This window comes from Cibotium barometz, chromosome 44 (assembly GCF_041138505.1).
Source record: "Cibotium barometz isolate CiBa-2024 chromosome 44, ASM4113850v1, whole genome shotgun sequence".
NCBI lineage: Eukaryota > Viridiplantae > Streptophyta > Polypodiopsida > Cyatheales > Cibotiaceae > Cibotium > Cibotium barometz.
Window position 1 is genome coordinate 43,070,918 of NC_141089.1, and position 26,053 is coordinate 43,096,970.

At 45.8% G+C, this 26,053-nt stretch overlaps 1 protein-coding gene across 2 annotated transcripts in view; it reads left to right on the plus strand.

Annotated features, from left to right (window-relative positions):
- The window catches only part of CRR3 (chlororespiratory reduction 3), a 48,980-nt gene extending 23,374 nt beyond the window's left edge, over positions 1-25,606 (plus strand). For both annotated transcript variants that reach the window (XM_086782601.1, XM_086782599.1), the window contains exon 4: positions 25,190-25,606. In XM_086782601.1, the coding sequence (XP_086638727.1) occupies positions 25,190-25,305 (116 nt within the window). In that variant the 3' untranslated portion in view covers positions 25,306-25,606. The remainder of the gene's footprint in view (positions 1-25,189) is intronic.
- The last annotated feature ends 447 nt before the right edge of the window (positions 25,607-26,053 follow it).

Here is a 26,053-nt window from a genome sequence, read left to right on the forward strand (position 1 = left end):
CTGTGGTCTGGGCGGGACGGTAAGCCAGCTCGGGCAAAGGTTGCATGGGCAGTTATTACCCTTCCGCTGGCTCAGGGAGGTTTGGGCATTATAGATCCAGTCGATGAGAGCAGAGCCTTATTGGGGAAGCTTATTGTTCGGGGGTTGCTTCCAGGCAGTGAGCCTTGGATAGAGCTCCTCTTGCAGCGGCTGCAGGCTCGGGCGCCCCCAGCAGGGGGCACTTGGGCACCAGAGATTCGCTGGATCTTCATAGAGATGAGGAGGACAGGCCTCAGTAGAGGATGGGAGGACAGATTTGCTTTGAGTATCCTGAGAGCTTGGGAGCTGCTGAGACCGGTGCTCTCTCAGCGACCTCCTTCTTGTGTTGAGGAGCGGGCTAGACAGCCGCTCATCTGGAGCCCAGCGGTTCGCACAGAGCAGGGTCATATGCTGGGTTCTCGGCCTCGTTTAGCCTGGGGGCCTTTAGCGGCAGGCCTAGCTCGTAGTTTTGGAGACTGGCAGACCTTCTGCAGTCTCCCAGAGGAGATCCAGGTGGAGAGGCTGAGTCACTTCAGAGGGGGGTTGATTATGAGAGATGATATTCAGGAGGCACTCACAGAGGAGTGGTTCACGCCTCTCAAGCCAGTGACCCCACGGTGGATGGGAGCCTTTACACAGTTGGAGATCCTGATTGCTGTCAGAGCTTGCACTGAGGATGGTAGTTGCCTCTACTATGAGATTCAGGATGAGGGCAGACTCCAACGAGTGGAGGAGGAGTCGCCTTTGGTTGCAGAGTGCACCTTTCAGAGGATTCGGGTAGTGGCCGCCGCTTCTCGGAAGTGGCATATAGACCCCGATCCTGTTGATGTGCTCCCGGATTGGCGCATATGGGCATATGCAGCGTGCCCCTTGGCCCGGCTACAGTGGGACCCCGGGGAGTATGAGTGGCACGATCCTTATGCATCCCTTGAGGCCACAGAGATTACCTTTTCCAGTATACTGTTCGGCTGGGGCGGCATATTTTGACGGCGAGGAGGACGGTCTCTCCAGCGGTAGCGGGGCATTGGCGGCTACAGGGACTCTCACAGGAGTTCCTAGAGGATTTTTGGGCTCGGCTCTGGGCTAGTCGACAGGCCCGCAGGATCTCGACTTTTCAGTGGCTGGTCGCCCACAGGGGCTCAGCAGTTGGCACTTGGCTTGTTTACAGCGGTCTTCCGGCGGCCTGCGTCCGATGCGGCCACCCTATGGAGACACAGAGACACTGCCTTTGGGATTGCCCTCAGGCACAGCAGATTTGGCTGCGGATGCTGTGTATTCTGGCTCCCCTCTCTCCAGAGGGTATGTTTACGTGGGGTGCCGTTGCTTGGTCGACTTCGTCAGGGCCTGCTATGGGCTATGAGATGGAGCAGGGCAGTCAGGCCATCAGATTTATTAGGGTCCAGCCTCGCCTGGTTTCGGCACTGGATTTCTCGTTCGCCAGCTGGACACAGGAGCGGGATTTACGATGGGAGCTCCTCAGCAGCCTCACCATCTGGTTCACCTGGAGGGCCCGGTGCTTTACGGCCTTTTGAGGGGAGATTGGAGCCACCAGCAGAGACTGTACGTGGGATTTGGCAGGAGTTGATCCACACCCTGCGAGGACAGTACGACCGCATCCGGGGAGACTCGGATGAGGCGATCTTGCGGCGCCAGGCCTTTCACACCACTTGGCGTTGTGGCCCCTTCTACACCTTACACACGGGATCCCCCCGTTGGCACTACAGGCCACCTGTTTGGCTCTTCCTCCCCCCTATTGTATGATTTAGCCTCTCAGTCCTTTGTACTGATGCTTGTATTTTGCAGCACCTAGGGAGAGTCTCCCGGGCTGCCATGCTGTATTCACTGCTCTATTTCTCTTATGAGCAGGAGAGATCTTTTGTAGCCCTACGGGCGTTTTTTCTATAACTAATGAAAGGATCTTTTCTCGGAAAAAAAAAGGAGGGTGTTGGAGGTGGCAATTCTTGTAGCTACTCTCGGGTTATCGCATGACTGGAAGTTGTGGTGGATTATCCCATATGTAAGAGCATGGGAAGTCAAAGAGCCATATATAGGGTGTGGTGGCACCTTGTCATAGATATCTCCTCCGGCTGGGTTTTTGGGACGAGCAACGGTTGGGAGATGGGAGCCCAGCCGTCGACGTTGCTCAGTGCCCTAGGGTGGTGTGCGTGCTGCTGCCGCGTGACTGACATTGATCACTAGATATTTGTCATGGATTCACAACACAGTGATTTGCTTCTGAGCATGAAGGGATCCATCGATGTGCAAGTGGCTTAAATGGAGGCTATATCTTCTTGTCTCTCATGAGAATGGAGCCGGCACCTCATATTCCGGATTTGGAATCTACAAGGGTCCGTGCGTCGTAGCAAGTGTTGAGGACGAAGTTCATTGTTTGGGCGTATTTCGGAGTCTCTTGTGTCCTGTATGTCCACCACATGTACCTGTTAGTATGTGTGTAACCATCTATACGTGTTTGTGTAGGTGTGAACACCTCATGTATCCTATATGTGGGTGAACACCCTCTTATGTGGGTAAGATAAGTGTGCCATGTTGTCAAATCCCCATAGGATCACCCCGTAGAACGCTCTTGGTACAAGACTCGAAACTTGCAAACAAACCAAACAAACATAAAGGGGGGTGCAAGCCTGACTCACCTCCCAACCTTGATAGCCGTGGGCAAGCCCACAAGTCTTGGCTGTCCCCACCGAGCCACGAGCTGAGCTAACTAGATGGATGTACCGACCAATCTCTACCTCTCGTGATGTCCCATACCGCCATGAAGCTACCCTCGCGAGCCTCGAGACTGCTGTCGGCCTTGGCTGCATGAAGCAGGTGCACGTCTGCACTAGATCGAGGCTCTTGACCATAGAGCTCTCACAAAGACACGCGAGACTCTATGAACTATTGACTAACCTTGGCCACCCTTTTATAGGCTCTTGGCCGGTCATCGGGCGTCCACACTTGGGCGCCTGCGCGTCCACACTTGGGTGCCCGCTTGTTAGTCTATCCCTAACTCAGCTCGTCAATCAGCCTGCCTAGCTCCAAGCTTCCCCAAACCTCGAAGCTAGTCTTGTGTGCGTGTAGCACACGGTAGATACACACTGTGCACATGACAGACTTTCCTTCCTCTAAGAGCTCACTCTTGAGCTCACTAAAAAGCTAGGTTAATCCCTCTGAAGAGTAGTCGATGTCACCCATGTAGCGTCCTCCTCAACACGATCCTTCCACTTGATCTTGTATTCCGTGATAAGCGTATTATACAATCTTCTTTCACGAATTCCAAGAATCTTTTCAGGTTTGTGTGGAACAAATGTCATGTCCTCGACATCTATGATTTCTTGAGGAGTAACTAACTGGTCTGTTTCACCCAGTACTTCCTTAAGTCTACTGACATGAAATACAGGATGAACTGTCACATGAGAAGGCAAATCCAATTCATATGCGACTGAACCAATCCGTCGTGTAATACGAAATGGTCCACAATATCTAGGGGATAATTTCGGATATTGTCCCGTCCGTAAAGTCTCGGAATCTTTCGGAACTCACAAATACACCATCGTTCCTTCATAGAACTCTCTGGGTGAATGATGTCTATTAGAATAAAATCTGTCTCCGTCTTGAGCACTTCTAATAGATTCCTTCGTAACTTGTAACATTTCTTGCATATCTTGCAAAAAATTACGTGCTGCATCATGCTAAAGTCCTGAGAATCCCACTGTAACAGGTGATCTAGGTTGAAAACCATACATAAGCATGAAAGGACTGAACTGAAACCTGTACTCGCATGCTTAGTACTGTTATATGCAAATTCTAACATAGGAAGATAATCCTTCCATGAACTTTGTCTTTTGGATACATATGCATATCCTCCAAAATTTGATTCACTCTTTGAGTCTGGCCATCAGGTTGAGGATGATCTGAGGAACTCAAATTCAAAGTTGTTTCCAACTTCTCAAAAACAAGTCTCCAAAAATCACTGGTAAACTTAGAGCCCCTATCACTGACTATGTCCTACGGTAACCCGTACAGTCTAAACAATTGCTCGATAAACTGCCGTGCTAATTGCGTAGCTGTAATGGTCTTCCGTGTCGGTAAAAATCTAGCCATTTTTGTCAAGCGATCCACCACAACCCAAATAGAATCGTGGCCTTGACGTGTTCTTGGCAATCCGGTAATAAAATCCATGGAAATACTTTCCCATTTATTACTTGGGATTTGCAAAGGATGCAACAGCCCAGCTTGTCTAAAGCATTCAGCTTTATTTGCTTGACAAACTTGACACTTGAGAACATAATCTTCTACATACTCTTTCATCTTTGGCCAATAAAAGGTGTGTTTCACTAACGATAATGTCCTGTGTACCCTAGGGGTGTCAAGCAGAAGGGGCGTCGTGTCACTCCTTAAGAATCTTGGACCTAATGTCCGGGATATGTGGTACACAAATTTTGTCATTACTGAATAGTAAACCATTCCGAATTATCTACTGGCCTCCTGCAGCCTGAATGGTAGGCTGCTCAGTCATTGAGTCTTGGTCAATCAATGAGCTCCCGTCTTGGATCTTCTGCCAAAATGGACCAAAATAACTATCAGTCTTGCAAAGCCCTCTCAATGACTGAAATAAGTCAGTAGTAATCTCGGTGAACGACAAAGTATTCACCTCTCTAATCCGACTAAGTGCATGTGCGACACTATTCATGGACCCCTTTCGATAACGAATCTCAAAATCAAAATCTTGCATTAACTCAACCCATCGAGCTTTCCTTTCTCTCAAATCATCGGCATCACACACACATACTTGATTGACTGATGATCAGTCAATACCAGTACGTAAATCTATCTTCGTGAAATATTTCGCTCCGGCTAACCGGTCAATCAAGTCATCTGATCTAGGGAGAGGATAACGATTCTTAATTATCAGCTTGTTCAATCTCTTGTAATCTATACACATTCTCCAGGTGTTGTCCTTCTTTCTCCTAAGCAACACAGGTGCACCCCAAGGTGATTTACTTGCACGGATCTGGCCCATCCTTAAATAATCTTCGAGTTGTTTGGCCAACTCATCTTCCTTAGCTTGGCTCATCCTATGAGGTGGAATACTAACAGGGTGAGCACTAGGGACCAGGTCAATACGATGATCTATTGTCCTTTCAGGTGGTTAAGCCTGATGGCAGTTCCTTAGGAAATACATCTTGAAACAAATCAAGTATCTTCTTTAATTCTTTGCTTTCAAACACACTTAATTCATTGACATCCATAGAAGGTATGAGAAATGAAGAAAGTGGAATCAAGATACAATGGAAAGCAGTATACAAGGAAGAATCCATTATATTTCCAAAATGAACTGTATGTACAAGAGGTCCCTGAGAGGGATGAATACAATCACCTAAGATACTATATTGGGTGTTCCTATGTTCAAAAGAAAAAGTATGACTAGACCAATCTATCTGGACTTGAAGAGTCTTAAACCACTCAATCCCTAATAACAAGTCTACTGCTCTAGTACATAATATAGCATTCCAGAGTATCTTCGTAGTCCTGAATCCGGATCGGTAACGTCTCCACCTTTCGATCTGATACTTGCTGACGTGCAGGTAGACGTACCTCATAGGTATGATCACTAGGTGTTGTGTCAAGACCTAATTTCTGCACAAGTTTGTAATTAACAAAGTTGTTTGAGCTGCCAAGGTCTAGAAGAATGTGGATTCTATGGCCATTCACTTCTCCATAAACTCGGAGAAGATTACGCAAGCCAAAAACTTTAGAGTTGAATAGACAATCAGAACATGAACCAGGGCGAGAAAGTACAGTAATTGACGTACCTGTCAAAGACAACTGGTTAGTTGCCTTTGGCTTGGGTCATGCATTGGTCTTTGCACTCTTTTGCTTCGGGCACTCGTTACGTATATGTCCTTTTTCTTCGTAGATGAAGCAACGTCCCTTCTTCTTGAGCTTCAAAGCCTTAAGGAGACGTTTTTTCTTCGCTAGGGTTGAAGTTGAATTCTTTGAAGGTTGGTCCGAAGACTTTCCTTTTGTCGTGCTAGCCATCGGTGCGGAGAACTTCCTTTTGTGCTTGTTCCCTGCTCGGTAACGGGTTTAGACTTGTAAGAGACCATTGTATCATCATAGATACGAGCGGAATGAATGGCCTCGTCCAAAGTTTTGCATTTGTTGTTTTTAACCTGTAAATGGTATGAGTCGGGTAAACCGGCTACGAAGAAACCCCAAAGAGTTGTGGAATCCATCTTCGTAGCTTTCATCTGCAAGTCCCTAAATTTCTGGAGATAGACCTCATAAGTGAGGTTCTGCGAGGTCATGGTCAAAGTAGCAAACCGGGCAACAATATCATAGTTATCCTCTTTCTTGAGGAACTCTTTCTTGAAGACTTCTTCGAAATGTGCCCAAGTTGTTGGTTTAGGATTGAGTTCTTTCCACCAAAGCAAGCAAAGCTTTGCCTGAGAGAAAACCTGCTACTAATTAGATCTTTTTGCCATCGTTATATGGATGAAACTGAAAATGGACTTGCCACTTATGTAGCCAAGTGTCCACTATCTCCTTGGTACGTTTCTTTTGCTCGCCTCCAAACTGTGCCGGAGTAATATTGGGGCCTAAAGCAGATGCCAAAGTATCCATACCCGAAAGAGTAGATAGGGTAGTGGTCAACAAAGAGATGGAGTTCTGTAAAGCCTGCATCTGCGCTGGCGATTTGTGCTTGACGTTCCGAGGAAGAAGCTTCGAGAGCACTTTAAACTCTTGGAAATCTGATTTTGAAACAAAATCGTTGAAAAGATTGCCATCGGTGGCCTCCGTAGCCGGCAGGTCTTCATGTTCGGGAATGGGCTCCAACTCGGATTCTTGGGTCGACATCTTGAAGAGGGTAAAAATAAAGAAAATATTTATCTTGTACAAGGAGAGTGCTAGTTGAGAGCTTGAGAGATGTGTGGAAAGAAGCCCGCTTAAGGGGAATTTATAGGCTTCCCCAAAAGCTTACTTAGCTTTTGCTTTGTGTGTTTTTTTGGGATAATATATATATATATATATATATATATATATATATATATATATATATATTGCTTTTCTTAAAAAAAACACTTAGAAAGCATCACTTGGGTTATTTAAACCCTTTCACTAAGGTTCAGCAAAAAACGAAAGCAAATAAACAAGGCGTGGGTTTTTTTGTTAAAAAAAAAACGAAAGCTAAAAATAACTGGTACGCATAATACATATGTTTTTCGTTTTTTTTTCTGCCTCCCGCCTATAATTAGCGCCCGCCCGCCTGCGTGGACCACTTGCGCACGTGGTTAGGCGCCTGCGCCTATGCCTTTGCATACAGCCTGGGGTGCGATACTCGCTTGTGTGCGCAGCTTCGCGTGTGTACCTGGCCGCCTGCAAGTACCAACGGTCGGCTGCGCCTGGCTGCGCATACAACCCGACTGCCTGCATACGGCCTACGTGCGCTTGTCCACTGGACTGCACAAGGCCAGTCACCTGCCTACGTGTACAGCCATAAAAGCTACGACTAGGCACAGTTTTCGCGTGGCTTTCTCTTCACACATAAGGCTGCGCTACAACACCTAGACGTCACCTCTCTCTCTCTCTCTCTCTCTCTCTTTTACGAACAGCCAACTGGCTTTTTCCTCTTTTCTCTCTCTTCAAACTGTTCATACAGTTGCAAGAACACATCTAGCCCTTCTTCTTGCAAAGCAAATAACCCTTACAAGACCAAACCTTCATCACGGGTTCCTACGATGCAAAAGCAACATGCTGAACTTGAAAAAACAGCAGTATGAACAGAAAAACAGCAATCTTCTCGAACTCGTACCTCTTCTTTGACCTCTTTCTCTCTACCTACCGACTTGCTCGTTCTCGAGGCTTGCTTTGATACCACTGTCAAATCCCCATAGGATCACCCCGTAGAACGCTCCTGGTACAAGACTCGAAACCTGTAAACAAACCAAACAAACATAAAGGGGGGTGCAGGCCTGACTCACCTCCCAACCTTGACAGCTGTGGGCAAGCCCACAAGTCTTGGCTGTCCCCACCGAGCCACGAGCTGAGCTAACTAGATGGACGTTGTCACCAGCCTGGACATTTCCTAGTATGAAAGGGGTCTGGTGGACTCCAGGATGTCTAAATATTTGGAAAGTACTAGCTTTGGGAATGGGGGATTATCCTAGAATACAAAGGACCACACTCCTAAAATTTAGGAGAGTTGCTATTTTTGGCCCGACTCCGATGGAAATTCTGTTCGCATCATTACATCTCGAATTGAGCAGATACCAAGAGTTGGCAAAGTGCCTATGACAGAATGTCTACCAGTTGGGATATTTTTAGAGATAAAGTTTATGGAAGGACCCATATCTTAGATTGGGACATGTGGCAAGAAAGTGGACCAAAGTGAGACAAGTGGCCTGACACTTGTTACAAAGTGAATCAAAGTGAGACAAGTGGCCTCACACTTGTCACTTCAGCTATTGTGTGGCTCTCCACTTGTCATTGTAGCCTTCTCTTGCCATTTTAGCTCATGGGAGACCCAAATCTATAAATTGGAGCCCTCTCTCTTCATTAATGGAGGCTCTCTTGTTACACACTAGCCTCTACCACCGTTTTACAGGCTGCCCTAATGATGGCTACTCTCTTTCTCTCTCCCTTGAAGGTTGCCCATGAAGAATACCGGCTGTTGGGGACTGTTTTGGAGGCTTCCATCGCGAAGAAATACTGAAGGCAAGGATATTTAATCATTTATTATGATTTCTAGCCATTGTACTTGTTGTATCAGTCTTTGTACCTACTGTACGAGCCATTGTACTAGCTATACCAGTCCTTGCAAGCTCCCTTTATTGGGATGGATTATATCTATGGAGATTTCTTTCTTGGACGAGATTTATATAGATATTGGGCTTCACAAGCAATTTCTATGGACGAATCTGTTCGAGTTTATAGAGAAGAAATATTTGGATATCTCATGGATATAATGCTTTTATGAATAAAAGTCTATCTCTACTCCAAGGCGTGTGAGTAGCACGGAGTATGTGGTAAGAGTTATGGTATACAAGGATTATGGTATACAGGTCTATGGATTCTTGGACTTCTTTTCTAGGGATTTAGATCTATCCTCAGGTTTATGGATTATTCTTTTTGGCTCCCTTTATTTGGGATGCATTGGACTTATGAAACTCATGGTTCACATACCCTGTGTCATGTGCATCACAGATGCCATGGACATTTCTAGGGCTAGATCCAGAAGAGGGCAAGCAGATAAAGACTATGAACCAGTAGAAGATGGACATGGAGCAGAACTTGGAGCCAAGCATGGATTAGAAGGCTGTTGGCTGCATGGAGGCTGACGTCAGCAGTACCAGATGGCTGTCGGCTGAGTGGTTGGCTGTACCAGAAGGTGTGGCAGCAGCAGGCGCATCAAAGACAACAACCAGATCCAGTCGGCTGCATTTTAGGGACTTTTATGAAGCTGTAACTGGCCGACCAGCAGTCGGCCAGTTCATCATTTATTCCAAGGGGCTATAAATAGCCCCCTTGCTCAATGTCTTAGGCATTCCACCCACTAGGGGTGTGAGTCAATAGGAAGTCCCATAGGGGACAGAATTTAGGGTTAGGAACCTTTTTATGAAGGCAGCCCATGGCTGCAAAGATCTGTACCTTTTTTGTACATAGTATATACTGAAATTCCAGCACTTCTCACTCTCTCTCTCTACTCTCTCTCTACCTGCGTTTTTGCATCATGGTGCGTTTTTGCATCAGAAGGTCTTCAAGAGTGTTTAGGGTTGAAAGAAGACTACCCAGATTGGTATCAGAGCATCAGGCTCAGCAAAGCTAAACACTGATTCAGTCCCAGATGATAGTGTACAGGTCCAAGGTACAGGAAAGTACACCGATTCGAAGCCCAAGGCGAGGAGCACAGATCGGGAAGAACTCCCAGGAGGTTTGTTGGTGGTGTTCCACAGTGCCAGATGGGGATGTCAGTTCCGTGAGCCAGATGGGTTCTAAGGGAACGGTCCCAAGGGAGGTTGATCCTCTAAGGGTGATGTGAGAGTGCCAGACTCAGTTCCAGGAAAAAAGACCAAGACGGTGTTCAAAGACAGGGCAGGAATGGATTGTGGACTAGAGGAAGACCAGATGCATAGATCTTCATCAGAGACGGAGTGGTTTGGAGAACAGATTGGATTTTCAGAGAAAAAGGTTTGCCAGGGATGGATGATGACAGAGGGACTTCGGAACAGGATTGGGATGATGACAGTCATCCAAGAGCAGATTGGATTCCCGTCATCAAGTTTAGCAGAGGGGGATGTCATGTGCATCACAGATGCCATGGACATTTCTAGGGCTAGATCCAGAAGAGGGCAAGCAGATAAAGACTATGAACCAGTAGAAGATGGACATGGAGCAGAACTTGGAGCCAAGCATGGATCAGAAGGCTGTTGGCTGCATGGAGGCTGACGTCAGGAGTACCAGATGGCTGTCGGCTGAGTGGTTGGTTGTACCAGAAGGTGTGGCAGTAGCAGGCGCATCAAAGACAACAACCAGATCCAGTCGGCTGCATTTTAGGGACTTTTATGAAGCTGTAACTGGCCGACCAGCAGTCGGCCAGTTCATCATTTATTCCAAGGGGCTATAAATAGCCCCCTTGCTCAATGTCTTAGGCATTCCACCCACTAGGGGTGTGAGTCAATAGGAAGTCCCATAGGGGACAGAATTTAGGGTTAGGAACCTTTTTATGAAGGCAGCCCATGGCTGCAAAGATCTGTACCTTTTTTGTACATAGTATATACTGAAATTCCAGCACTTCTCACTCTCTCTCTCTACTCTCTCTCTACCTGCGTTTTTGCATCATGGTGCGTTTTTGCATCAGAAGGTCTTCAAGAGTGTTTAGGGCTGAAAGAAGACTACCCAGAGCTTCCGCACGTTACACCCTGTGTAGTGTTCTCTTGTCCTACATGCTCTCTTGAAGATTGTTTCTACCATGTGTGGGTGGAACAATAGAGAGCAGATGGAAGGGAACATGGGCACTTCAGAGGGTAGTGTGGAGCACAACATACCGTGTAGTGTTCTCTTGTCCTACGTGCTCTCTTGAAGATTATTTCTACCATATCTGGGTGGAACAATAGAGAGCAGATGGAAGGGAACATGGGCACTTCAGAGGGTAGTGTGAGTTGGTGGCCGAAATGCCTATAAACTATGTGTAGCATAAAAGCTTATGAAACACCAAGCTATCTATGCTTGCGAGTGATTGTTTTATCTTGTTACTTGAGTCCACCTCTCATCCAAGGTGTGTGGTCAGAGTACCAACACGGAGTGCAAGTGGTAAAGTGGACATGACGCCTCGTTGGCACAGGACTTATGTGTATGCCAAGGGTCATGTGGATTGGCACATGTTTGTGTGCTTTGAGCTTGGATTATGATATCTGGATTATGGGACTGTTTTGTCTCGCCCGTTTATTTGGGACATGGATTTATTTATCTTTATGCCATATTAGAATCACTATCTCCCCATACAGAGGCCAAGAGGTTCATTGTTCATCTCACCATGCATGTGGATTCATGTTGGGATTGTGAGAGGACAATTCAATGAACACTCCATCATACACGTGGATTCGTATCGCGATTGTGGAGTGAGAAGTGTTTCATTGTTTCCACACCATGCTTGTTGATGAGAGTTGGGATTGTATGGGAGAACATGGAAACTGTTGGGATTGGGAGAAAGGATTGCCAGCACTATGGAGATCCATCTTTTCTGTCACCATGGTTTGTGCTCTTGAATGGCACCAGTTTGTGTGCATAGCACATGTTTCTGTGCAAGGCACTTATTTAAGTGTCTTAGCACCTGGTTGGTGATTTTCATTGGCATATGGTTATCTCATTGATATTGGTGATTGAGACACAATTGGCTCTTGTGCCTGTGTCTAGTATTATCTTCCATGGAATTCTCGCCCATTTATTTTGGGACATGATTTTGATATTGGTATTATGGAGACTTATTTAGTCTCATCCATTTCTTTGGGACATGGATTCTTCAGTTATATTGGATTTTTGAGACTGTCTCGTCTCGCCCACTTGATGGGACATGATTATATCTTGAATATATGGCTTGAAGCTTAAAGTTGCGGACAACTTTTAAGAAGTTGGAAAGGATGTCACCAGCCTAGACATTTCCCAGTACGAAAGGGGTCTGGTGGACTCCAGGATGTCTAAATATTTGGAAAGTACAAGCTTTGGGAATGGGGGATTATCCTAGAATACAAAGGACCACACTCCTAAAATTTAGGAGAGTTGCTATTTTTGGCCCGACTCCGATGGAAATTCTGTTCGCGTCATTACGTCTGGAATTGAGTAGATACCAAGAGTTGGCAAAGTGCCTATGACAGAATGTCTACCAGTTGGGATATTTTTAGAGATAAAGTTTATGGAAGGACCCATATCTTAGATTGGGACATGTGGCAAGAAACTGGACCAAAGTGAGACAAGTGGCCTGACACTTCTTAGAAAGTGGATCAAAGTGAGACAAGTGGCCTCACACTTGTCACTTCAGTTATTGTGTGGCTCTCCACTTGTCATTGTAGCCTTCTCTTGCCATTTTAGCTCATGGGAGATCCAAATCTATAAATTGGAGCCCTCTCTCTTCATTAATGAAGGCTCTCTTGTTGCACACTAGCCTCTACCACCGTTACAGGCTGCTCTAATGATGGCTACTCTCTTTCTCTCTCACTTAAAGGCTGCCCATGAAGAATACCGGCTGTTGGGGACTGTTTTTGAGGCTTCCATCGCGAAGAAATACTGAAGGCAAGGGTATTTAATCATATATTATGATTTCTAGCCATTGTTCTTGTTGTACCAGTCTTTGTACTTGTTGTACTAGCCATTGTACTAGTTGTACCAGTCCTTGTACTTATTGTACCACCCATTGTATCGGTTGTACTAGCTTTTGTACTTGATGTACTAGCCAACTGTACCTGTTGTACTAGTCACTGTACATGCTGTACCAGCATTTGTACTTGCTATACCTAATGTACCAACCACCGTACCGGCTGTACCAACCATTGTACCTATTGTACCAGCCACTGTACCGGTTGTATCAGCCATTGCACCTACTGTACCGGCTGAATGGAGAGTTGTACTTGCTGTACCAGCTCTATTGCATGAAGACTTGTGGTTTTTGGGGAAGAATCAGTACCCACACGGAGGTATATGGATTATGTTGTTGGCTCGGCATTTCTACAGCCTATGTTCTGGCTTGGTTGTCTCATGTTGGGCTGTGTTATGGCATTTGTATATGGATAATCCGGCATCTCCCGTGGGGAGAGTAAGGCCCTCAAAGCTTGTACATGATATTATTCTCCTTGGGTAATAAAATACTCCAAGGGGAGGGTCAGCCCATTCCGGCCTCTATGCGGTGTCACACGTGTAAGCTCCATTTTCAGCATTTGTGGATGTTTTGTCCAGCTTTATGTTTTATGCAAAGTGATGATGGATATGTGTTAAGGCTGTGGCCGTGTTTAAATGTTTTAATATGCATTGATGGTATCAACAAGTGTGTCAAAGGCCCTAGTCCCCCGGGCACCCGCCGCCGCGAGTTACAGACGTACCGACCAATCTCTACCTCGTGATGTCCCATACCGCCACGAAGCTATCCCTAACTCAGCTCGTCAATCAGCCTGCCTAGCTTTAAGCTTCCCCAAAGTCTTGTGTGCGTGTAGCACACGGTAGATACACACTGTGCACATGACACATGTGCCATGTCTCCATATGTGAGTGTCATTTGTGTGAGTCAAAAGATAAGGTTTGCAATCTATAAAAGCATATACTTGATGTACTTCAACATCACTAATCAAGCTATCATTGAGTAATGCATTTCTGGTGTACTCTCTGTACAATCATCTCTCTCTCTCTCTCTCCAGTTCGCTTTCTTCTCTCTCCACCATGGAGTTCCATGGCTGCTACATACCCTAACCCTAGTAAGCCTGTCATCAATATTTGGTATCAGAGCGGGTGATCGTTTGCATCGCATCCTGCGTCGCCCACCATTATTCTCATGTTCTTGTGGTCGTCCCACACTTCTTGCGCCATGCACTGGTGATCTTCGGTTGGTCGCTGCTGTGTCGCCGTGTCTGCCCATGTGCGCCACCCAAGTGGTAGACCCCATGATAGGGTGCCACCACTTAGCTTGCTGGGTGGACCCCAGCTGAGCTGCCCGCCTCCCAAGCGGCGATAGTGCGCCTAAGCTCTTATCGGGCCACTGCATGTTTTCGCCCCCCCACCGGCGAGTTTTCATCCTTTCCTTACCATCTCCGTTTTTTTTTGTGTCTGCGCCTTCCGCTGTCTAGTCATTAACTCCCTCGCTGGTTTCTTTTCCTCCTGTGCCTCCGTCTTCTACCTATTCGGCAGTTCTTCTCGCAACCAACTATGCCTTTTGCCTCTGTTGCGATTGTTTGCCGTGTCTTCTATGCCTTAAGCTTCGTCTGCTGCCGGTTCTCTTTGCATACCCCAGAGTCCTCACCTCTTTTGTAACCGATCGGGGACCCGGAACAATAGAGAAACACTTCAAATATGCAAACATAGTATGAACACAACAGGAAGCCACAACAATATAAAGATAGCACACTGAGCCGGAACGGCTGGCCCTCCGTAGGAACTTCTTTATTCAGTAGAAACTTTACAAGAACTCAAGGTGAGGGTGTTCATAGCACCAGATTTTCCACAAAATACTGAGTAACTTTTCACAAAGCATAAACGAGACTCTAGCCTGGCTCTCTTCCTAGAACCAAAGACAAAAAAAACAAATTCCAAAAGCTGTCCAAAAACTCTGGCTCAAAATAGTTCCAAATCTATTTGTTGCACGGCCAAGACTGTAAGAGAGAAAAACACCAGCTGAAGTCACACGTGTGGTTGATTGAACGGCTGTAAGTACAGCCAGCAGTTGAGCACTTTGGAGGCGGTTAACAGATATGGTACAAGGCTATCGACCAGCTTCTCAACAAAAAAATGAGAGAAGTTTCTGCTGCTGCTGTGCTGTGCGGCCAGTCGAAAAAGAGAAAAGAAGGGCAACAGCCCTATGTATGACTGGTACTGAAGAGAGAATCAAACTCCTGCTCGCCTGCGCGCACAAGAGAGGGAAAGATATCTTCTGCAATTGACTTGTGTGTGCTCATGCGCATGCAAGAGAGGAGTGCCAGGTACTCTCAAGCTTATGCCATCAAGGAGTGCCCTTGTTCCTTATTTATGGAGTCAACCAGCCAATAATAGTCTCCATGCTTTTCCTTTTTGGCCAAAAGTGGCTGTGCTTTTCCTTTGTGCCAAAAGTGGCTTGGCTACCAAAAATATCTGCTTTTTATTCTATTTGCCAACTTGTTGCCCAAGCTGTAGCTAGGTGCCTCCTTTTGTCCACTTGTACATGCCCAAAATGATAATATGTCCTGCAAGGTTTTAATGATGTGTGAACACAATGACTTATAAACCATATAAGTCACTTAAATGATTCAAATCCCATGATGCTCATGTTGTATAACCATCTTTCAAGCCAATCCTTGCTAGTGAATGCTTCAGCTTCCTTTTGTGGAAATCTCTGTTCTCACCTTAGTTCTGTTCAATGTGTGGGCTTGCCCCAAAACACTGATCAAGACTGGTGAAGTGACCAAATGGTGACATTCTTTACTAGTCACCCATACCTACTATCGTGATAGCTGGGTCCAACCAGCAGTTCTCTAACCTGCATTTACAGCTACATCAAAAGGTCACTCATTAGGGATGTGCCTAGATCAACCATCCCTTCGAGAAATTCTATGGGGAAAATTTTCCAACATGGCAAACCAAAGTGAGGCTTATACTCATGGTACTTAGTTTGTGCAACATAGTAAAAGGAACAGATGAGGAGCTGAAACCTCCTCTCCTCGTCAAGGACTACTATCAAGCTCATCTCTCTAGACACTCAGTGGTCCTCGATATGGAGAAAGGGTTATTTTCAAAGCAAAGAAGCAAATTCAAAGGCAAGGCAATGAAGTGCACTTATTGCAGAAAGCTGGGCGATACTAAAGACAAGTTCGTGACGAAAATGGCCAAGGAACAAGAAAAGAACTCTCCAAACTTGGTGGGCAGAAGATGTAGATTCAAAGGAGGAAAAACAAGAGAAGCCAAAGACTTCTGCAGTAGCACGTGAAAATGCCTTTTTTGCTGAACTCTCCAATCTATCTCTTGTAGAGATAGGTACCGAGTGGGCTTTTTAGCCCATTTCATCTTTTTATGTGTTTGAGTTGGGTTCTCTACCCGGGATGCCCCTCAAAATCTGAAATATGATCTTGTGTGTGTGTTTTTCCCACCTGAATGTTTTTACCGCCTTGTGTTATAAAAGGCTCTGTGTGACATGCAGGGGATCGATCGTAGTAAAACAACCTTAGGATAATACTAAACTTCACTTAATGATACTTAAGAGGTAGACAATGGTGTCAATGCAATGCAACGCAGCTATATTAAATGGGTGAGTTACAATGAAGATCTATGAATAGATCTATGCTGAATATCCTTCTCAGAATGAGAGAGAGATGCTGAATGCTGAAGGTGATTGGCTGTTCCTTTCTCCACTGTGGAGGTCCACGCTTGGATGCTGGCTTTCCTCTATGTAGGAGGTAGGAAGATGACTGAAAGCTGTCTATGATGTTGTCTACTGACTACGTGCTGAATATACTGCTGATCTGCTGACTTCCAACGCTCCCAAGGAAGGAAAACGCTGAGAAGAGACGATGATTTGAGATGCTGGACTGAATGGCCTATTTATATGAGTGAATGCCGCTGGTTGGGTACTGTACAACAGTCAACCTCCTCACAAGTTCATTAAATGTTATATATCTGCTGTCGGCTGCCATAAACTGCTGTTGGCTGCCATAAATGCCCACGACCTGATGCTATTAAATGCTTTGATGACTCGTGCTGAGGATGGGGCTGAAACAGTCCCATACATGCTATGATAAATGCTTGAATGCCTGAATAAATGGATAAATGCTTGCTAAATGCTTATGGATGCTCTGATATGCCATGTCACTTGTACAGCTTGTGAGTGTGCATGTGACATTCCCCTCTGCTAAACTGTTGCTAGGTGGTACACCTGGCAACCTTTTGACTCCTCTGGTGATCCTCCTCCATTGAAACCATTGCCCCTTTCTGGCTTCTTCTGTCGCGACTGAGGTCGACTGCCGGAGTTGAATCCTTTGAGCCAAAGATTCCTTTACTGCGGGAGCTACATGGCGAATGCTGATAGATTTGCTCGGAAAACCTGAGTCACCATTGACCTGTCTGTGGAATCCTTTCACACCCCATCTCCGTCGTTCGTGAATCTCTAAACCTCTTGAGGTGATGTTGGAGCAAACTTCCGTCTTCTTCTGTGGAAGAGAACCCCTGTTGCCAGTTGAAGCCCAAAACTCCATTTACTCCTTTGATGATGGATGCCATTCTTCCCCAGAGAACTCGTGGGTAAAACCTGTATGGCTTGCATATGCAAAATGCTAGATTGATTGCTAGGATGTCTACTATGCTGATGCAAGCCCAACGCAACCCTATATGCTGTGCAAGAATGCAGATGGATGGGTTACTGATGCATGCCTAAGGGGAAAACCCTAAGGATGGCCTGCAAGATCTTGAGAACTAGATTTAACTAAGTGGAAGCGACTAAAATGCTGACTTACTGAATGACCTTTGGAATGAACATGAACTAAGGTTGCTTACCCTGTAAAGCTCTGATACCAATGTGACATGCGGGGGATTGATCGTTGTAAAACAACCTCGGGCTAATACTAAACTTCACTTCATGATACTTAAGAGATAGACAATGGTGTCAATGCAATGCAATGCAACTATATTAAATGGGTGAGTTACAATGAAGATCTATGCTAAATATCCTTCTCAGAATGAGAGAGATATGCTGAATGCTGATGGTGACTGGCTGTTCCTTTCTCCACTGCTGAGGTCCACCCTTGGATGCCGGCTTTCCACTATGTAGGAGGTAAGAAGATGACTGAAAGCTGTCTATGATGCTGTCTATTGACTACATGCTGAATATACTGCTGATCTGGTGACTCCCAATGCTTCCAAGGAAGGAAAATGCTGAGAAGAGAAGAAGATCTGAGATGCTGGACTGAATGGCCTATTTGTATGAGTGAATGCTGCTGGTCGGGTACTGTACAGCAGTCGGCCAGCAGTCAAGCAAGCAGTCAACCTTCTCACGACTTCGTTAAATGTTATATATCTGCTGTTGGCTGCTATGAACTGCCGTCGGCTGCCATAAACTGCCGTCGGCTGCCATAAATGCCCACGACGTGATGCTATTAAATGCTTTGATGACTCATGTGCTGAGGATGGGGCTGAAACAGTCCCATACATGCTATGATAAATGCTTGAATGCTTGAATAAATGGATAAATGCCTGCTAAATGCTTATGGATGCTCTGATATGCCATGTCACTTGTACACCTCCTGGCTGTGCACATGACACTCTGTAATTTCCTCGTTAATCCTGTTTTGAGTCAAGGGGAGGTAGTTCTGGGGGATCTCTTGTGTGATCGAGCTTTGTTTGTAGGCTTGGCTATGATCCGTTGTATCATGCCAAGTATGGCCATTGTGATCTTTTGCATTACGTGGTGCTAGTGAGCCCAAATCACCATAAGTATGAAGGCAATTCCTCATAACTCCACCCTTGCTTTGAAGGGGGGTTTGTTGGGTATTTCGAAGTCTCTTGTGACCTGTATGTCCACCACGTGTACATGTCAGTATATGTGTAACCATCTGAATGTGTTTGTATAGGTGTGAACACCTCATGTATGTGTAAGTGTGTCTAAATTTGTGTGAACGTCCTTTTATTTGGATAAGTTAAGTTTGTGCCATGTGTCATGTCCCTATATATTGAGTCGTGCATTACTCTCTCTATAGTCGTTTCTCTCTCTCTCTCTCTCTCTCTCTCTCTCTTTACAATTTGCTTTCTTTTCTCTCTCCACCATGGAGTTCCATTCAGTGTGGACTTGTTGTCACATACCCTAACCCTAGCTTTGTGAGCCCTAGTCTAGGACGAGTCACAGCCAGGGACCCACTTTAAGCGTCCAGGGTTAGGTGTACAAGTCCCCTACGTGTTCATGGTCAGGTGTGCATGTTCTGCACATGGAGCAATGGCAGTTTGTACTGTGAGTCACGCTTTGGAATGATGTAGAGGTGTATCGGGCTCTGTTTGGGACATTAGTATTAGGTTTTAGGAAGCTTATTGCATATATACTCTTGTATGTGGGCAAGTAGGTAAATGGGCAGCCTTGTGGCCCACCCCATAAGGCCTTAAGGGCCTTGCCTACAAGGTGGGTAGCCCTTGTGGGCCACCCTAGGGGCCAAGGAGGCTCCCATGCCCACGCAAACCAACCCATGGAAGGGCCGGGCAGCAAGTCGGCGAGCTTCAGAGCAGCTAAGTCATAGTCGGCCATCATTTGGGCATTCAGCAGCTAGTTGGCGAGCGACCAGCAGGCGGGCAGTAGCCCTATTGGGCCACGTGTGAAAGGCGCCCTCTTTATGGCGACAAAATTTAGGGCGTGGAGCTTTATGAACAGGTTGACACCCTTGATGCAAACCGACCAGCCTCTTTTGGGACCTATGTAAGCATGGGCTTGTCAAGGGTCAAATTATCTCCTTCTTCACAAAGTCCTTTAGTACTTCAAAGGCGAGGACAACCAGGGGAGTTTGAAGCAAGGGTGAACTTGAAGGCGGCCAAGAATTAGGTCATCTTCAGGCTGGAGATTTACAGCCAAGGAAGATCTCCAAGAAAGTCTTTCTTTTCATCATTCAATAAAGCAAATACACCAGTCCTTGGTGGGGGCCTTTCAGAGGGTATTTGGGACCCAGTTGGGTGTACTTGTCTTTGTTCTTCTTCTTCTTCTTCTTCTTCTTCTTCTCTCTCTCTCTCTCTCTCTCTCTCTCTCACTCTTATCTCATCTACATTGTGCAATCGTCAAGAACCAAGGTGCTGAATATTTATTATCAAAGTATAATCCTGTATGTAAGCGTGTGCATGTTACAGTAGTATCAAAGCTTTGCCTTTTGGTGTAGAGATTTAGCCAAGAAAAAGAAGTTTTTTTTTTCGTTGTGTGGTTGGTTTTTAGATGCCAGTTGCACTCCCTTTCTGGTTTGACTCTTGTCCCTCGAAGGATGGCTAGTTTATAGCCTTTGAAAGTGAATGGAAACGTCTCCCACACACATAGTGGATGGTTTTATTGCGGTCAGGAAAAAACTTTACCACTCGTGAGTCGCACTATGGCGAACTCTGACAATTAGAGAAAACACTAGACCCCTGAAGAAACTATTTCTTGGACAACGAAGATTGCATCACAAAGCCAAGTTATCAGTGGTGATACAAACACCGTGTAACTTCCAGAGGGCCCAGGGTTTCACAAAACACTTGACCATTAATGCAATTAAACACTAAAATTGGCCACAGCCTTAAACGCATGCCACTTAATCCACAGAACCGTAAAAGAGAGATGTGCACTACTGATACCGCATAGAGGCCAAAATGGGCCTCCCCCCCCTCCCCCCCCCCTTCCTCCTTTGGAGTATTTTATTATCCAAGGAGAAAACATCATGTACAAGCTTTGAGGGCCTTACTCTCCCCATGAGAGATGTCGGATTATCCATATACAAATGCCATAACATAGCCCAACATGAGGCAACCATAAGATTCAGCCTACACAAGTTGTAGAAATGCGGAGCCAACAATATATCCCATATACCTTCGTGTGGGTATTGATTCTTTCTCAAAAACTATGGGTCTTCATGCAATAGAGTTGCTACAACAAGTACAGCTCCCCATTCAACCGGTGCTGCTCTCCATTCAGCCGGTACAGCAAGTACATGGGCTTGTACAGTAGGTACAGCCCTCAAATCAGCCGGTAAAACCCTCCATTCAGCCGATACAGAGACGGTGCAGCCATGAAGAGGTTAAAAGAATAAAGTAACCTTCTGTTGAGGGGAGTGAAGGAGTGTAGGAAGTAGGGACTCTCCACAAGTAGTAGTTGATGAGAATGTGGGCAACCAACATGGTAGAGGCTAGTGTGTAGCAAGAGAGCCTCCTCCAAATGAAGAGAGAGGGCTCCAATTTGTAGATTAGGGGTTCCCATGTGTGAAAATGGAAAGAGAAGACTATGATGACAAGTGGAGAGTGACACAAGAGCTGAAGTGACAAGTGTGTGGCCACTTGTCTCACTTTAATCCAATTTCTTGCCACTTATCCCGATCTAAGAGATGGGTCCTTCCATAAACTTCATCTCTAAAAATATCCGAACTGGTAGCCCATTTGTCAGAGACACTTGGGCAACTCCTAGTATTTGCTCAATTCTAGACGTAATGACATGAACAGAACTTCCATCGGAGTCGGGCCAAAAATGGCAACTCCTAAATTTTAGGAGTGTGATCCTTTGTATTCCAAGATAATCTCCCATTCCCAAAGCTTGTACTTTCCAAATATTTAGGCGTCTTGGAGTCCACCAAACCCCTTTGATACTGGGAAATGTCCAAGCTAGTGAAACGCCATGTTTTAGGAATTTATGCGCATCATAGCGCAACAAGGGAAACATATGTTGGCATGCAAGGCTTCTATACAGGACTTGGAGAAATGGATACCTCTTTAGGATACCTCGATTGCCCCCCCCCCCCCCCCCCCCCCCCCCCCGGCCAGTCATCACTAAGATCCCTTCCCAACACCCGTCCCATATATCTACTTCAGCTACCTCCATTGCGGAGTTAACACACCAATCTTGCGATTTACATGATTTATAGGTACGAGAATTAGAGCTTCGAACATATGCGGTAGCGCGAATGGCAGCTTGGGTTGCTGTATAGGAGGAACGACGATGACACGTGGAGCACGAGTGATTCCTTGTGGCTCTTGACGCAAGGATAGTTCTCGCAACTTCTTTGATTCACCTTCACAAAATAGTCTTACCTGCTTGGGACTACCCATACTAAGAATGCCTTGCATCATGCGCAAGTTAGTGCGGTAGTAGACCAACTGCTCCAACTGTCGTGTGCTCAGTCGATTGCGTATCCTCGTGTGTATGAGAGAATAGGAAGTCCAGTTCCTCTCACATGCACCCGTAGAACAATCTTGGGCTAGGACCCTTAAGGCTATGGGTTGGAGATACTCTAGTCTATACCCAAAATTGTCCCACCAAAAAAAGGGGCTTCACAAGTGACTCCCTTCTCTAGCAAGTGGGAGACGAAAAGGAGGTTTGACCTCTCTGATCAACATAGCAGCCCAACTCCTCTAGAAAGGCATTTTGCTCATCAACTGGCTCAGCTCGAAGCATATATGCATCCCGATCTTGTCGAAGCTCCCTATCGGTGCAAACTACTGGAGACTTGTAGGCTGGATGTACCAATGCTGCAAACCCGTGGATTGGTTTGTGCATCCACCTCCGTCTCTTCTGTGCAATCTCCATGATTTGTGCTCGCTCGTCAAATGTAATGTCTGTGCAAGCCTTCAACTCCACAAGGACAGCTCTAAAGAAGTGGACAAGAAGGCCCATGGTGGACCCCTCGCAATCTGTCATCCGCAAGAGCCTATAGAATGGAGTCATAGTAATGACAATTGCTCGGACTCTAGTCCAAAATCTCTCCTCTAGGCAAAAGCGTTGCATGGCTTTGGCCTCTTCAGTGACGTGCTCATCCCATTCGTTCCACATGGTGGAAACAACTGTCTGGCGAAGGGCAGGCCTCACATTGTATAGACGCTCCAATACCAGCCACATGTAGGCAAAGCGGGTGGCTGATGGCTTCTTCAAGTCAAGCCTGCTATGCTCACGAAACATAGCAAGCACCTTCACCTTTAGCATGAAGAAGTTGACAATAGATGTAGCTTGTTGCACAATCCTCTTCACCCACCCGAGCTTCGCCACATCCTCCATGAGTAAGTCAATGCAATGACTTGCACATGGATTCCACACAATGGTGGGGAATTCTGCCTCAAGCAAGCGGCCCATGCGTCGACAATTTGATGCATTGTCGGTGATGACTTGCACCACGTTTTGAGCCCCAACCTACATGGTAGATAAATCATATGAGTTGAGGGCTTCGCACAAATGACAAAATCAGCCACACTTAAGTAAAATAATGCTTACCTCTATGATCGCTTGCCTAATATGGCGGTAGATGAAACTCCCGGTAGTCTTTCTCCCCCTTCTCCCAGTGTCAACTGCACGCAAGACACAAGGATGTTGATAATGCCACGCTTCCTTTGATCACTCCATCCATCTGTGAGAATAGAACATCCATACTTCGTCCATGCGGCTCGAATCGGGTCAAGGGCTCGATCAATTCTCTCCTTCTCTTCATCAATCTTCCTCGTGCGCATAGCCGTGTAAGAGACCCCCGTCCACCCCTCACATGGGCCCACATTCGCAATCGCCGTCACCATCTTCTTCCATTGCTCCTTTTGGAGTACATTGAAGGCAAGATTGCATTCAATAATGGTGCACCCCTTCACGCTCCACCACCCTTTGCCTTTTGCCCGGTGCAGAGGCGGACCGTGAATCCATGGAAGTGGCAGTGGAGGATACACCAATGAAAGAGCCGGTGGCCGTTTCATCATGTGCCGATGGTGGTGCTAGTGGTGGTGTCGGTGCGTGTGTTGATGATGCTCCTCTACTTGAATTTGAGCCGCCGCTCATCTTCCACGAAATGTCATTGGCAATGCTTTGCGGAATCTCCTTGCATGGGGCAACTTGTCCCCCAATCTTTGAAAGGTGCTGGAGAAGCCTTGTTGCACCACTGGTGTATGACTTGCCGCAATATCGGCATGTCCTGGACTTCTTGGTGTCCTTCTCCACATTGAGGCAATGCAAATCAAAAGCCTCATGCTTCTCCCGAGGCATGATGGATAAGAGAAGGGCTAAAGCGTGGAGTAGAGGAGAGAGCGTAGAGAAGATGAACTATGGGAAGAGCTTGGAGGAAGAGAACTTGGAGTAGAGGCTCAAGTGGGATGGAAGGAGCTTGGAGGAGGGTGGAGGAGAGGCTTGGAGTAGAGGCTTGGTCCTTGAGGCTTGGAGTAGATGGAGGGTGGTGGAGGAGAGGCTTGGAGTAGATGGAGGAGAGGCTTGGTCCTTGAGGCTTTTATTATAGGTCTCAGGAGAGATGAAAGGAAAACAGCCAAAAAAAGGGGCAAAAAACGGTAAAAAAAAATTGGCTATTTCCAATGGGCAGAAACAGGGCAAAATTGTACCTGATCGTACGGATACGTACGGTACGAATCGTACGTACGATCTTATCCGTACGACGTACGAAACTAAGCGTGGGTAGTGATGATGTGACAGCATTTGGGTATAGCTGGTCGACAGCTTTATAATTCTAGGAGCATTGGTGCATATATATAGGTGGGTAGCCAAATCGTCATATTCATCTGCTTTCCTCAGTGTTGTACTTCACGGAATGTCTCTCTATAGGCGCCACTTCTTCTGAGCATTCGGAAGAAGCTTCTATATTGGAGTACAGCTCGGCTTTCCTTGGCTGGGAGGGTGGTGGTGACACAAGTGCTAGCCAGGCATGAAGAGTGCTTTCCTTGGGTATAGCTGGCCGACAGCTTTATAATTGGCCGACTAGGAGAATTGGTGCATATATATATGTGGGTAGCGAAATTATCATATTCATTTGCTTTCCTCAATGTTGTACTTCACAGGACGTTTCTGTATAGGCGAAGTGCTAGCAAGGAGTAAACAGTAGGTCAGAGGGCTGTGATTCGACATCTTCGTTCTCAGCCACATCTTGTACTTGAGTTTCAGTTGTATTACTTCTTTCTTGTACATAATACAAAGAAGTAGTTTAGGACTCAAGAGGTGTGTGCTGTATGTGTGATTCCGCTGCAGTCTTCTTTCTATCTTTGGAAAACCCTAGCGCAGGTGCAAGCGCTCTACATGTGCACACTTGACACATATTACATGTCAGTTCCTTTTGGACCATAAGAGAGACTGTTTTGCAGTTCACATACATGCTAACATAGTATCTAGGATCTTTACAGACAGGATGGGTGAGATCTCTTCTTTTTATGGGTGAAGCTGTCTGTAAACCCTCTTAGAATCATGGAACCATTATTTGACATGTTAGCATGTTACATGTACTTCAACTTCCTTCTGAAGTCTTTGACTTTTCGCATTTTGTAGATCAAGTGCGTGGCTTACAATTCTTAATCTCGTTGTTCCCAATCTGGTTGCTATACCTGCTGGTGGCGGCAGGGGCTATCCAGTTGCCTTTCACTTTACCTTTTCTGGATAACTGATCAATAAATTCCTTCATTTTGCAAACAGTTTGGTGCCACATGCTGAAGCATGTGTATAGTTTTGACATGTATGATTGATGGTTTCAGTTTCACCCCACCATGTGGTGCTGACAATGTTGCAATAAGTACTGCTTCAACTTTGTATGTACATGTGATACATCTTCATGTACATGTCCAATGATACGAGTCTTTTTTGCTACTCTGCCTGCCCCACTTCTAGTTGTCATATGATAAAGGGAGGGATAAAAGATAATCACATGGTCTTGTAAGGTGCTAATCTGCAAATTATAGTCCATTGCTTTAGTTAGAGAGACTTTATTATGTGAAGTGGTTGATCTCTCAGATGTTTAGTAGTAGATCTATTTTGATGACATTGTAAGGTGCACCCCTCTAAGGTAGGTGTCTTAGGTTTTACCATTTTTCTTTTAGTGAAAGGTCACCATTTATTTAGCACCTACACATTATTACCGTGTTTTGTAGATGCAAGGAGTCTAACTTAGGCTGGGTTGTGATCTTTGATCAATTAGTAAGCGTGTATATGCTAGGATTGGGGTCATTGGCTTACCATACTCCCCCGCAATTTCCCATCAATATTTTTTTAGCACTATTAGCACCTAAAGTTATGATTAGTCTTGTGACTTTTCCATGGATTCTTTGCACAAGGTGCATCTTTTGCCTTGCATTTTTGTATTGTACCTTTTGCATGGTTTACCAATGGATCATATTTTTCCTTGGAGTTTTTGCATTT